Source organism: Nannobrachium achirus (assembly GCF_963921795.1).
Source record: "Nannobrachium achirus genome assembly, chromosome: 24".
NCBI lineage: Eukaryota > Metazoa > Chordata > Actinopteri > Myctophiformes > Myctophidae > Nannobrachium > Nannobrachium achirus.
In genome coordinates, this window is record NC_137831.1 from 5,971,736 (window position 1) to 5,984,500 (window position 12,765).

At 45.7% G+C, this 12,765-nt stretch overlaps 1 protein-coding gene across 3 annotated transcripts in view; it reads left to right on the forward strand.

Annotated features, from left to right (window-relative positions):
- The window catches only part of LOC308280447 (mitogen-activated protein kinase kinase kinase kinase 4-like), a 119,704-nt gene extending 107,535 nt beyond the window's left edge, over positions 1–12,169 (forward strand). For all 3 annotated transcript variants that reach the window (XM_080720721.1, XM_080720719.1, XM_080720720.1), the window contains 9 exons: positions 2,334–2,451; positions 2,926–3,096; positions 4,798–4,941; positions 5,745–5,879; positions 7,716–7,816; positions 8,904–9,053; positions 10,983–11,142; positions 11,398–11,537; positions 12,053–12,169. In XM_080720721.1, the coding sequence (XP_080576847.1) occupies positions 2,334–2,451; positions 2,926–3,096; positions 4,798–4,941; positions 5,745–5,879; positions 7,716–7,816; positions 8,904–9,053; positions 10,983–11,142; positions 11,398–11,537; positions 12,053–12,136 (1,203 nt within the window). In that variant the 3' untranslated portion in view covers positions 12,137–12,169. The remainder of the gene's footprint in view (positions 1–2,333; positions 2,452–2,925; positions 3,097–4,797; positions 4,942–5,744; positions 5,880–7,715; positions 7,817–8,903; positions 9,054–10,982; positions 11,143–11,397; positions 11,538–12,052) is intronic.
- The last annotated feature ends 596 nt before the right edge of the window (positions 12,170–12,765 follow it).

Below are 12,765 nucleotides of genomic sequence, written 5' to 3' on the forward strand. Positions count from 1 at the left end.
GATTACTGGTCTGAGCCTTGTGCATGCCTTCCACTTCCTCCCTCCCTCACACTCCTGCCTCTTCCCTGTCTCTCTTCTGCCCCCTTCTGGCCTGGCTGACCACCCACTGGTCTGAGTCTTCTGTGCTGCTGCTGCAAACAATAACAACACAGAGCTGTCCTCTTAGCTTCTCACTGCACTGTGCTGCTAACAATCTGGTGCCCTCTGGTGGTGGGACACGGTCATGGCATGGATGGATTTCACCAAAAGGCCCTCTTTATATTGGGTCTGAAGAAACAAAGGAATCGTGTCGTTCTTTATGCCAGTGGTTCTCGAATGTTTGGATTCCAAGGACCCCCATAACTCTTGACGGCGTGCAGATGGAACCAATGGACCCATAAAACACTGCACACTGTCAAGATTAACAGACCTGCAAGGGTCCATTTGGTTCCAAACTAATACATTTTGCTAGGGACCACATGGTACCAACTTTAGGACCCCTAGGGGTCCCTGAACCAAACTTTGAGAACTTTTGGCTCACTGTGAGATGACATGTGTTGGTGGGTGTAGTTTTGCTTGGGTGGCACGCGCATGCTCGGTGTGAGACTACTGCTGTTTCGGATAGAGACACGGATGCTTGTGTGTAATAACGGTGACAGACCTTACCTAGGGCGTGTGTCCTTCTGTCTGACCCCCACTTCAACCACGGTGTCACGGGGAAGGAGACGACCGTTCAGCCGGTGACCCCACCCATGTTGTGAAACAGATGCATTGTGGGTGGCGGGGATACTAATGCTCATGTCATCAGTGTGTCTTTCCTTCTTCCTTCTCTCATTGGTCAACACTTCTATGTTTTCCACATCATCTGCTGTTAACAGCTCTCGCATCATTTCCTGTAACACCTTCCTTTAATCATCCCCCCACACGACTCCCTGTTTTACACATTGTTGTGCTTTTGCTACCTTGAAAACTGAGAAAGTATTCATTAACCTGACCTAAACCTTTGCTTTTATTGCACTGTGTTAATGTGTTAATGTGTTAATGTGTTAATGTGTGAGGCTCCTGTAGGCTGTAACACTTTAGTTGCTACGATTGATCACAGTTAGATGTTGTTTTACTGATGGTTTTTCTATTTCAGCCTTTAAGCAATTCTACAAATGCCTCCTAAATCAGTGGTTCTCAAACTTTTGAGTGCCAAGGACCCCCAAATTGATTTGTATTTAGCCGTGGACCCTCATCATCTGACAAGCTATTGTGCCAGGGACCAACCAGAAAAGAACATTTGTTAAAAATTAAATCAAACACTCAAAATGTGGTCCTTGCAGAGTTATGGAGCTGTAACTCAGAGGGCACTTTTCCACCGGCAAAAGAACCGATTCGGGTTCTTTCTCCCACCTATGGGATGAACCAGAGGTGAGCTTTTCCACCGAGAACCCAGTTGGTTCCGAACCGTAAAAGTTGGTTCGGAACGGGAACCACAAAATCCTTGGTTTTTCCAGTGAACCGTGACGTCTGAACTGGGGGACAATGGCTCTGGTTCAGTCTGGTTCAATCTGGTGGAAACGCAAGCCGGTTCGCAAGAACTAACCAAGGTTCCAATAAAGCTGAACGGCACTGGTTCTGGAACCAAGGTTCTTTTGGTGGAAAAGGCCTCAGTGAGTGTACACATGGAACCAAATGGAGCCTTAAAGGTCCATTACTACACCATTTGTATGGTGTAGATCAGGGGTTCCCAAACTTTTTTTTGGCTCGGGGCACCCCTATAAATATTTTTTTCATCCGAGGCACCCCTACATTATTATATTCCTAATTTTCACTCCCAGCACCTTATATTTATAGCATATTTTAGCGATTATGTTGCGAGGAAAGCGAGATAATAGCCATTTTGGTTAGAACTGACTGAAAATAACCTTGTACTTCAAGTTTAAAATTATACTAAATATATTTTTAAATACATTTCAAATATTATCAAATTATCTCGCGGCACCCCTGGACTGCCGTCGCGGCACCCCAGGGTGCCCCGTTGGTGTAGATTAGCATCCCAGAGTCGTATCAAATGCGCGTCCATGGCTGAATTAATACCAAACTGGGGTCCCTTGAAATGACTGAAATAAAGTTTGAGAAACACTGATTTAAGTGAACAGATTATGAACCACAGCATCTGCCCTGAAGGGTCATGCTGCGTTCCGTCTACAGAGGGAGATGTTGGGATGGTTCAGTGCACGTTAAACACCCCTGTGTGTGTGTGTTGGGACGGCTCAGTGCACGCTAAACACCCCTGTGTGTGTGTTGGGATGGTTCAGTGCACGTTAAAAAACCCTGTCCTTTCTGTGTGTGTCTGTGTGCGTGTCCAGACCCAGTCAGCCAACACCACCATGACCAAACACAAGTCTTCCTCTTCCTTCACGCCCTTCATCGACCCGCGACTGCTGCAGATATCGCCCTCCAGTGGCAGTTCCCTCAACAACATGGGTAGGTCTTTCTGTCTGTCTGTCTTGTCTAGCATCTGCCTGTCTGTCTGAGCCAGCCGTATTTTATGCTTGAAAAATAGCAGATATACAAGCTCTCAGTGTGGCACCGAGTGCTGCGATGCAAGCTTATAGATTTGCTGTTTTTTTAAAAATCATGAAAATTTGTGCAAGTCTTTGAGTATGTTCGACCCAATTCTACAGGTCTTTTGGAAAAAAAAACGCATGCCTCTATGTCGGTGGTGATCAAACCTTTTCATGTCAAGGACCCCCAAAATTTGGCCACGGACCCCCCCATCTCAACATATTTAGTTCCAGTGCAGGGACCCCCCAGAAGCGAAATTTAATTTACAAATGTTCGCTGTAAAAACACATATTTGCACAAATATTCACGACCTTTCAAAAATAGCAGATCTACAAGCTCACAGTGGGACTCTAACCCTGCCCCCACCCCCCTCCCCCCCCCTCTTGTTTGCAGCTGCGTTCGGGCAGGACGGGCGGCTGGCGGAGGCGCTGCGGGCCGACCCGTCCCGGAAGGGCTCGGTGGTCAACGTCAACCCGGTGAACACGCGGCCGCAGAGCGACACGCCCGAGATCCGCAAGTACAAGAAGAGGTTCAACTCTGAGATCCTGTGTGCCGCGCTCTGGGGTGAGGAGACACGCAGGGAGCAACATGACATGAGGAGTTATTACTGTCGTTAGTTAGGGCAGGGGTTCCCAAACGTTTTCTCATAAACCTCATAAATATTCTTTTTAATCCGAGGCACCCCTACATTATAATTTTCACTCCCAGCACCTTATATTTATAGCATGTCGTTGTTGTCGGGTGGAAACCTTGTATGTCCAAAACCGTTCGTTTTGTATTTATCATCTATAAAATGTACTAAACTAGTGAAAACAGCCGATCTACAAGCACACAATGCCTCGCATCGCGATGCGTTGTGTGCTTGTAGATCGGCTGTTTTCACTAGTTTCGTGCAACGGTCTTGTATGATGAAGCAGGGCTTTGCTTTACCAAAAGACGTACACATTTGAAACTTGGAGATACGAGGTTTCTGCCCAACAGTCACGATATTTTAGTGATTATGTTGTGAGGAAAACGTTGAGATAATAGCTATTTTGGTTAGAACTGACTGAAAATAACTTTGTTTTTTTGAGTGTCCATAAATTCCAAATATTATCAAATTATCTCGCGGCACCCCTGGACTGCCGTCAAGGCACCCCAGGGTGCCCCGTCACCCACTTTGAAAACCCCTGAGTTAGGGGATGAACGTTTACTTGACGACTAGCCTCGGGATCCAGGCATTTCAAAGAGAAAAGTCTGGGATAGCGCCCCTGTAACTGTGGCTCACGACATTTTAATTGTATATAAAATATATGTAGCCGTTCAGATATCTTATTTTACATCAGTATTGTTCATGTGAACTGGTTTGTTTAGGCTTATCCATTATACAGTGATTATAAAATCGCTATGATTTATCACTGGTTTTCCACCGTGGATCACTTCCTCATTTACTCAAAGCAGACAGCAGCAGGAGTCATGTCCTCCTCCACGTCCGTTCCGAGACGCCGGAGGACCCGGTGAGATCTGCCGGGGGCATAGAATGTCCACGTTAGGTTAGACTACTTGACCACTAATAGAGGGTATGCGTGTGACATCATCGTACCTGGAAGTTATGTGGAAACGCCTACTGAGTGGCAAAAAACAGAGTCAGTAGGAGTCATGAGGAGTTTCCCATTCCAAACTCCAATGCTTTATGTTTTGCCACTCAGTCTAGATGAGTGGCATATGATCTCTACTGTACATACAATACAAACTACATTTCTGCTTGGCTTATAGGCTTCATAAACAGAAGGGGCACAGGGCACAGATGATAAATTACTTACATAATTTAATACTTTATATGAATAGTGGAAATAGCCAACCTACAAGCTCAAAACGCGACACCATGTGAGCTGACCTCATAATGTATGCTATAATTTCATCTAGCGTGCGTGTGTGTGTGTGTGTGTGTGTGTGCGCGTGCGTGCGTGTGCGTGCGTGCGTGCGTGCGTGCGCGTGCGTGCATGTATGTGTGTGTTTCACTACTGTAACACTCCCCTTCCCTTGGTGATCACACATGAAGCTAGATTACATTTTTAGGTTTCAAAAACTTTTTTTTTTTTTTTTAACTGATTAGGTGCGTGTTTTTTCTATATTGATATTCCTATGCATCTGTTATATTGTTGTTGATGTACTGACATATTGTCTTGCTTATTATAGTGATGTGTATTACCTGCTTATTGTAAGTGGCTTTGGATTAAAACACAGTACATAAACTGTAAACTAAAGTAAAGTGTGTCCACTCAGGAGTGAACCTGCTGGTGGGGACAGAGAGTGGTCTGATGCTGCTGGACCGCAGCGGTCAGGGGAAGGTCTACCCTCTGATCAGCAGGCGACGCATCCAGCAGATGGACGTCCTGGAGGGCCTCAACGTCCTGGTCACCATCTCTGGTAGGTTGTTATCATCTCTGGTAGGTAGACAACCACCCTCATGGTGTTTAGATGTCTCTGGTACGTTGTCTAGATGTATGGTCACCATCTCTGGTAGGTTGTCTAGATGTATGGTCACCATCTCTGGTAGGTTGTTATCATCTTTTTCACAGCTTTCAAACAAAAGAATCCGCTTGGAAATCCGTTCAGGCATTCATGAGATAGAAGCCTTCAAAGTCTTCAAATGTAAACAAAGATGGCTGCTATTTTGAAAGATGTGTTTGTTATGGGGCTAAACATGCAATTTCGCGATTGCAATCATGCCTAATACATTTTAGGCATTTTTTTTTTAACTCTGGGAAACTCGGGCCGTGGCAGTCTGGGGGTACTGAAATAACACGGGAAACTTGTGCCTTGGCTATGAATGATGTGTGCTATGGATACATTAAATCTTGAGAATTTCTGTTTCCAAATCATATCATTTAGAAGCAGCTCTAGGGAGTTGATGGCTGCTCTCTTGATAAATGATGTCGGCGTGCACTCGTTACAGTAACACGCTGAACGCTCTCATCACAGCATTTGATGTCACTTACCAACCATACAGTTGAATGTTGACAGAGCTTGAGATACTGTAATGCAACTTGTCAGACTTTGGAACAATGTTCTGTTGTTCTCCAACCTCTCACCCTCTCCCTCTCTCTCTCACCCTCACTCTCTCACCCTCTCACCCTCTCACCCTCACTCTCTCACCCTCTCTCACCCTCTCTCACCCTCCCACTCTCACCCTCTCACCCTCTCTCTCACCCTCCCTCCCCTCCTCACAGGTAAGAAGAACAAGTTGAGGGTGTACTACCTCTCCTGGCTAAGGAACAAGATCCTCCACAACGACCCTGAGGTGGAGAAGAAGCAGGGCTGGGTCACCGTGGGCGACCTGGAGGGCTGCGTGCACTACAAAGTTGGTACGTTCCACTATGGTCCACTACAAAGTTGGTACGTTCCTCTCTGGTCCACTACAAAGTTGGTACGTTCCACTCTGGTCCACTACAAAGTTGGTACGTTCCTCTCTGGTCCACTACAAAGTTGGTACGTTCCTCTCTGGTCCACGACAAAGTTGGTACGTTCCACTCTGGTCCACTACAAAGTTGGTACGTTCCACTCTGGTCCACTACAAAGTTGGTACGTTCCACTCTGGTCCACTACAAAGTTGGTACGTTCCACTCTGGTCCACGACAAAGTTGGTACGTTCCACTATGGTCCACTACAAAGTTGGTACGTTCCACTCTGGTCCACTACAAAGTTGGTACGTTCCTCTCTGGTCCACTACAAAGTTGGTACGTTCCTCTCTGGTCCACGACAAAGTTGGTACGTTCCTCTCTGGTCCACGACAAAGTTGGTACGTTCCACTATGGTCCACGACAAAGTTGGTACGTTCCACTATGGTCCACTACAAAGTTGGTACGTTCCACTCTGGTCCACTACAAAGTTGGTACGTTCCACTATGGTCCACTACAAAGTTGGTACGTTCCACTCTGGTCCACTACAAAGTTGGTACGTTCCACTCTGGTCCACTACAAAGTTGGTACGTTCCACTCTGGTCCACTACAAAGTTGGTACGTTCCACTCTGGTCCACTACAAAGTTGGTACGTTCCACTCTGGTCCACTACAAAGTTGGTACGTTCCACTCTGGTCCACGACAAAGTTGGTACGTTCCACTCTGGTCCACTACAAAGTTGGTACGTTCCACTCTGGTCCACTACAAAGTTGGTACGTTCCACTCTGGTCCACTACAAAGTTGGTACGTTCCACTCTGGTCCACTACAAAGTTGGTACGTTCCACTCTGGTCCACTACAAAGTTGGTACGTTCCACTCCGGTCCACTACAAAGTTGGTACGTTCCACTCTGGTCCACTACAAAGTTGGTACGTTCCACTCTGGTCCACTACAAAGTTGGTACGTTCCACTCTGGTCCACTACAAAGTTGGTACGTTCCACTCCGGTCCACTACAAAGTTGGTACGTTCCACTCTGGTCCACTACAAAGTTGGTACGTTCCACTCTAGTCCACTACAAAGTTGGTACGTTCCACTCTGGTCCACTACAAAGTTGGTACGTTCCACTCTGGTCCACTACAAAGTTGGTACGTTCCACTACTGGTTAATGCAGTGGTTCTCAATCTTTTCAGGCCGCGACCCCCCCAAAATAATCTGGGGACCCCCCAGCCTGACAAGCACTTGGAATTGTAGGCATTACATTTAGTTTGACTCGGTTCCACAGATAAATATTGTGAAAACAGCCGAAACTACAAGCTTGCTTCGTACTGCGAGACCTTTTTGGTATTGAAAAGGTCTTAAAAGTCATTAAATCGTAACTGTAGATAAGTGCATACCCTATATACACTTATACTGTATGTTTGTTTGTTTACTGTTGAGCTAATTTGTCTGGTGCAACAGCTGACATTTTAGTAATGCATACTGTATGTCTTGATTTATGCCATAACTAGACTAGGTTTTAACTTGGCGTGAGGTGGTGCAACCACAAATAATTTGGGGACCCCCAGTTTGGGAACCTCTGACTTAGGGGACACATATCACTCCGCTGTACACCTGTTGTCCAACATCTACGTGTGTGTGTGTGTGTGTGTGTGTGTGTGTGTGTGTGTATGTATGTGTGTGTGTGTGCGCGCGCGCGTGTGTGTGTGTGTGTGTGTGTGTGTGTGTGTGTGTGTGTGTGTGTGTGTGTGTGTGTGTGTGTGTGTGTGTGTGTGTGTGTGTGTGTGTGTGTGTGTGTGGTTCCAGTGAAGTACGAGAGGATCAAGTTCTTGGTGCTGGCCTTGAAGAACTCGGTGGAGGTTTACGCCTGGGCGCCCAAACCCTACCACAAGTTCATGGCCTTCAAGGTAGGAACCCAAACCCTACTACTAGTAAGACGCCTCAGGGCGACAAGCGACCTCACCCTAAAGGGAGAGGTCACACTATGTCTTGGCCATCTGGCCATTGATGTATATCGAACCAGTTACCCATATATGGAGACCCCTGGTACCCATATGAAATGAAAATGATTAAATACAATAAAATATTATAAAATATAAATGAAAAAAACAGTTATTGAAAAAACAGTGGGTGTTAGGAGTCACCAGAAAAAAGGACAGGTGTTTTAATTGAATCTATCATGGTTAAAATGAAGTTTGAAGTTATAATGGGTTTGTAGAGGGAGGTCCTTGAAGGGGGGAAATTGGGGGAAATGAATATCAAATATCTAAATACTGAATGAAGAAATTAAAAAATACGTCCTGGGTGTTCCCAAAAGCCTGATTAGACGATAAAATGACAAAAAGTTTTTTTGAAAGTGAAATATCCTTTTAAAGCATAAATAAGTGCGAGGATTAAGGATTTAATTGTTTCTGTTGTTGAACACTGGAATGTTATGAATAGAACATTACATTTCTGTTATGGTTTTAGGCTTCGTAAACAGAAGGCGCACAGGGCAGTTATGACAATAACTTACATGACTTAACAACGCTATACTTTAGTACATGAAGAGTGGAAACAGACGATCTACAAACTCATTTTGAGCTTGTAGATCATTTCCAGTATCATTTTGAAAATGTATGAAGAAACTATGAATAATGATTATCTCATTTAATTGCGACAAGCCTGCTAGTAGTGCTCCAGATAACACCGCGCTCCATCATTTCACACTTTTTAATTATTATTATAATTTTACTCAATCCAGTCTTTTGGTGACCTGGTGTTAATATTATTATTATTTTAATCTGTCCAGTCTTTTGGTGACCTGGTGTTAATATTATTATTATATTTTAATATTTCCAGTCTTTTGGTGACCTGGTGTTAATATTATTAATATAATTTTAATCTGTCCAGTCTTTTGGTGACCTGGTGTTAATATTATTAATATAATTTTAATCTGTCCAGTCTTTTGGTGACCTGGTGTTAATATTATTAATATTATTTTAATATTTCCAGTCTTTTGGTGACCTGGTCCACAAGCCCCTGCTGGTTGACCTGACGGTGGAGGAGGGTCAAAGGTTAAAGGTCATCTACGGGTCATGCCTGGGCTTCCATGCTGTGGACGTGGACTCTGGAGCTGTTTATGACATCTACCTGCCCACGCACGTAAGTACACGCACGCACACATGCGCGCACGCACACACACACACACACACACACACACACACACACACACACACACACACACACACACACACACACTATAGATACCAGTAAAACACCTAAGGGAAAAAAGTGACCTCGCACAGGACAGAATTCGGACAGGACAGAATTCATTTGCAAGTGTGATTCGAGTTGCGGTTGGTTGTTTAAGTTGGATTGGTTAAACTGACACAATATGTCCATATCTAGGCATTCCCAGATAACTAGAAGGATGCCATTCTGGGAAATTGCGAGTGTGGTTGGCTATATTTTGTAGCCTTACGTCGACTCCCATTGTAAGCGTGGAAAGCATAGTGGAAAGCTAGCTTAGCCTAGCTTACTGGAGCCTGTTCTCATTCTTAGCGAGCCTTTGCTGCTCTTCAGCCCCGTCCGCCCCCATTATAACTCAGGCATTTTCACTCGCTGGTAAGTAGACTAAATCACGTCCTAAAATATGTGATTTAGTCTACTTACCAGTGAGTGAAAATAGTGGCGTTTCCATAAAACTACTTTTTGCGCATTAACGGCTGATTCGCTAAATGTTTTTATGGAAACACTTCAATTTGCGAATAAACTTTCATTATCCGCAAAAAAGATTATACGCTTGGAGGAGGAGGATTTTGAGGCTTAATCGGATAAACTAAATGCGCAAAAGTGAATGGAAACGGGTCAGACAATACATTCGAATAAAGTATGACGTTCTGGTCCATATCGTCCTCCTATATAACACTTTCCCCCGCTGCTTAATTAACGTCCATTGTACAGCGTTCGTCAGAGAAAGACAGCTGCTGATCGACAGATCTCTCTCTCTCTCTTTCTCCCTCTCCATCTCTCCCTCCCTCCCTCTCTCTCTCACTCACACACATGTACAGGCGCGCGCACGCAGCCACCCACGCACACACTTTTCATACAGGTTTGTTTTATATCAGCAGAAATATATCCAGATAGTCCATAGACTGTAGAAAAATAGAGATAGTCACTACCAGCATGGGAACAGCGCACGGGTGACGGACTGACTCGCTATATGTTGCTCTTGCAAGTACACGCCCACTGCCTGATCTACAAACCCTACAACGTAGCGTGGAGGGACACAGTTTGATCTTGGAAATCTACTGTTCCGTGCGCCACACAGTCATACGACTAATCATAAATCAGGCACCATGGCATGAGAAGCAGACAGCACGCAGACCAGTTTAGCAGCGGAGACGGAGAGAGAGGGTATAAAAGTCAGAGAGAGTAACAGAGGCATGGATGGAAACGTGTAAAAGTGAACTCATCGTCAAAATGGGACACAAATTCCTTATTGAAGCGTTTTTTCCTCCATTGCGCGAAGCAATGCGATGGTGTGTTGTGTGGATAATACGTTAATGTGTTTGTGTGCGTGTGCGTGTGCGTGCGTGTGTTGCAAGGCGAAGCTCTCAGAACAGCCCCGTGACATTTTGTATTCATTATTGTGTCGCTTGTCGCTCTTCTTCTGCAGTTATAGAATGTCGTAGGACTGAAAAGGTGCGCCACCTATTGGTTTTCCAAACGAACTACTACCCTTATTCGAATGACACCCGCAAATGGAAACGGGCTAAATTCACTTAGTCTAAATGCGCATTTCTGATAATACGCTTCCCTAATGCGCTTAAGTTTATGGAAACGCCACTACTGCCTTGGTTATAATGGGGGCGGACGGGGCTGAAGAGCAGCAGAGGCTCGCTAAGAATGAGAACAGGCTCCATGCGAAGGCACTTCCGGTCTGCGGCGAGATCAAAGCGTGTCGCCACTCTGCTTACACTGCTCTGAACTCAACTACATACAATGAACAATGGGCTAGAACAATAGTCTGGTTGCCCTTAACACTAATAAATCATAATATCTTAATATCTACTCTCTCCCTCCCCTCAGATCCAGACCAACATCCAGTCCCATGCCATCATCATCCTGCCCAACACGGACGGCATCGAGCTGCTGGTGTGCTACGAGGACGAGGGCGTCTACGTCAACACCTACGGGCGCATCACCAAGGACGTGGTGCTGCAGTGGGGGGAGATGCCCACCTCAGTGGGTGGGTGGCACACACACACACGCACGCGCGCGCACACGCACACACACACACAGAATTTCATTAGGTCTTATATCATGTATCGTTGTTGTTGGGTGGAAATGTCCAAAACTGTTCGTTTTGTATTTACAGTATCATTTTAAAAAGCGATTTAAACTAGTGAAAATTGCTGATCTACAAGCACACAACGCAGTCTAACGATCATGTCTCTCTATAGAGCCTACATCAGATCTAACAGACCATGTCTCTACTCTACAGCCTACATTAGGTCCAACCAGATCATGGGCTGGGGAGAGAAGGCAATAGAGATCCGTTCTGTGGAGACGGGTCACCTGGACGGGGTCTTCATGCACAAGAGAGCCCAGAGACTGAAGTTCCTCTGTGAACGCAACGACAAGGTGAGAGCCTGACCACGTTTGGTAACCGTTACTTTATGCTTTAACTGTTACAAAAATAGCAGATCTACAAGCTATGGTTTAGTGATGATCACTTTTCAAAGTCTTGTGTGAGCCGTTTTTAGCCCAAGGAATGTTTTTTTTTGTGCAAAACAAATGCTTGCAATGGATTCAGAATCATGAAAAAAAAACCTAGTTTGACCCCTCACATGCTACTTAAAGCAGATTTATTTTTTGTATTTTTTTCCTCTATAGTAAAGTTAATGGGACCTAAACTTTTTCAATACGTTCCACCACTGGGATTTCTTAGGACTTTTGATATGTTGTTACTAACATATTTATTAATCAAAAACAGTTGAAAGAGTTTCTGTAGCAATTAGTTTGAGGTTAATTCCTATATGCCTGCACTACGTCCTTCTCATGAACCTTGGTGTGTGTCTCTTCCTTATCATAAGGTGTTTTTTCCCTCGGCTCTTCCTTCTCATGAACCTTGGTGTGTGTCTCTTCCTTGTCGTCAGGTGTTTTTTGCCTCGGTGCGCTCCGGAGGCGCCAGCCAGGTGTACTTCATGACGCTGGGACGCACCTCCCTGATGAGCTGGTAGCGGCGCGCACGCCACCACCGCGTCCAATCAGGACGCGCCGCACGCCGCCATGACGACCACGCGCACCGAGGAGCGACCAATGAGGATTGAGACGACACCCGAACACGACACGACGACACCAACAGCGACGACGATGACGATGATGAAGAACGTAACGACATTAAAACGAAAACTCGGAGAGACGCGCTTCGCCCCCGAGCCACCGGGAAGGAGCCGGCGTCTCCCTTCTCGCCCGCCCCGAGGAGCTCGCTTCTCGCGAGCGACCGATGTGTGTGTTATTTTTTTTGTATTTCCTTAAATCGGACTGGAATCTCCGTTTGTTGGCGTGGAGGGGGGGATATGGCGTGGTAGGGTTTCCCGTTTGGCAAGGGTGTTGTCATGCTACACTGCGAGGGGGCAGAAGTCTCAATAATTGGTGGCGATCTTCAGCCTTGGACCTCAACGTTCCCAGCTCTGAGCCGACCCCCCCACCACCCCCCCTCGTCCAGATTTAGAACCCCTCCTCGTTCACAGCGGGGCGTGGGGACCGATCGACGCCCCCCGACAGTGATTAAAATAAAAAAAAACTAAATGTGTCATAGAAGAACTTGCTAGTGTGTGTCCGCGAGAGAGCCAGGGAGCGACCAGGA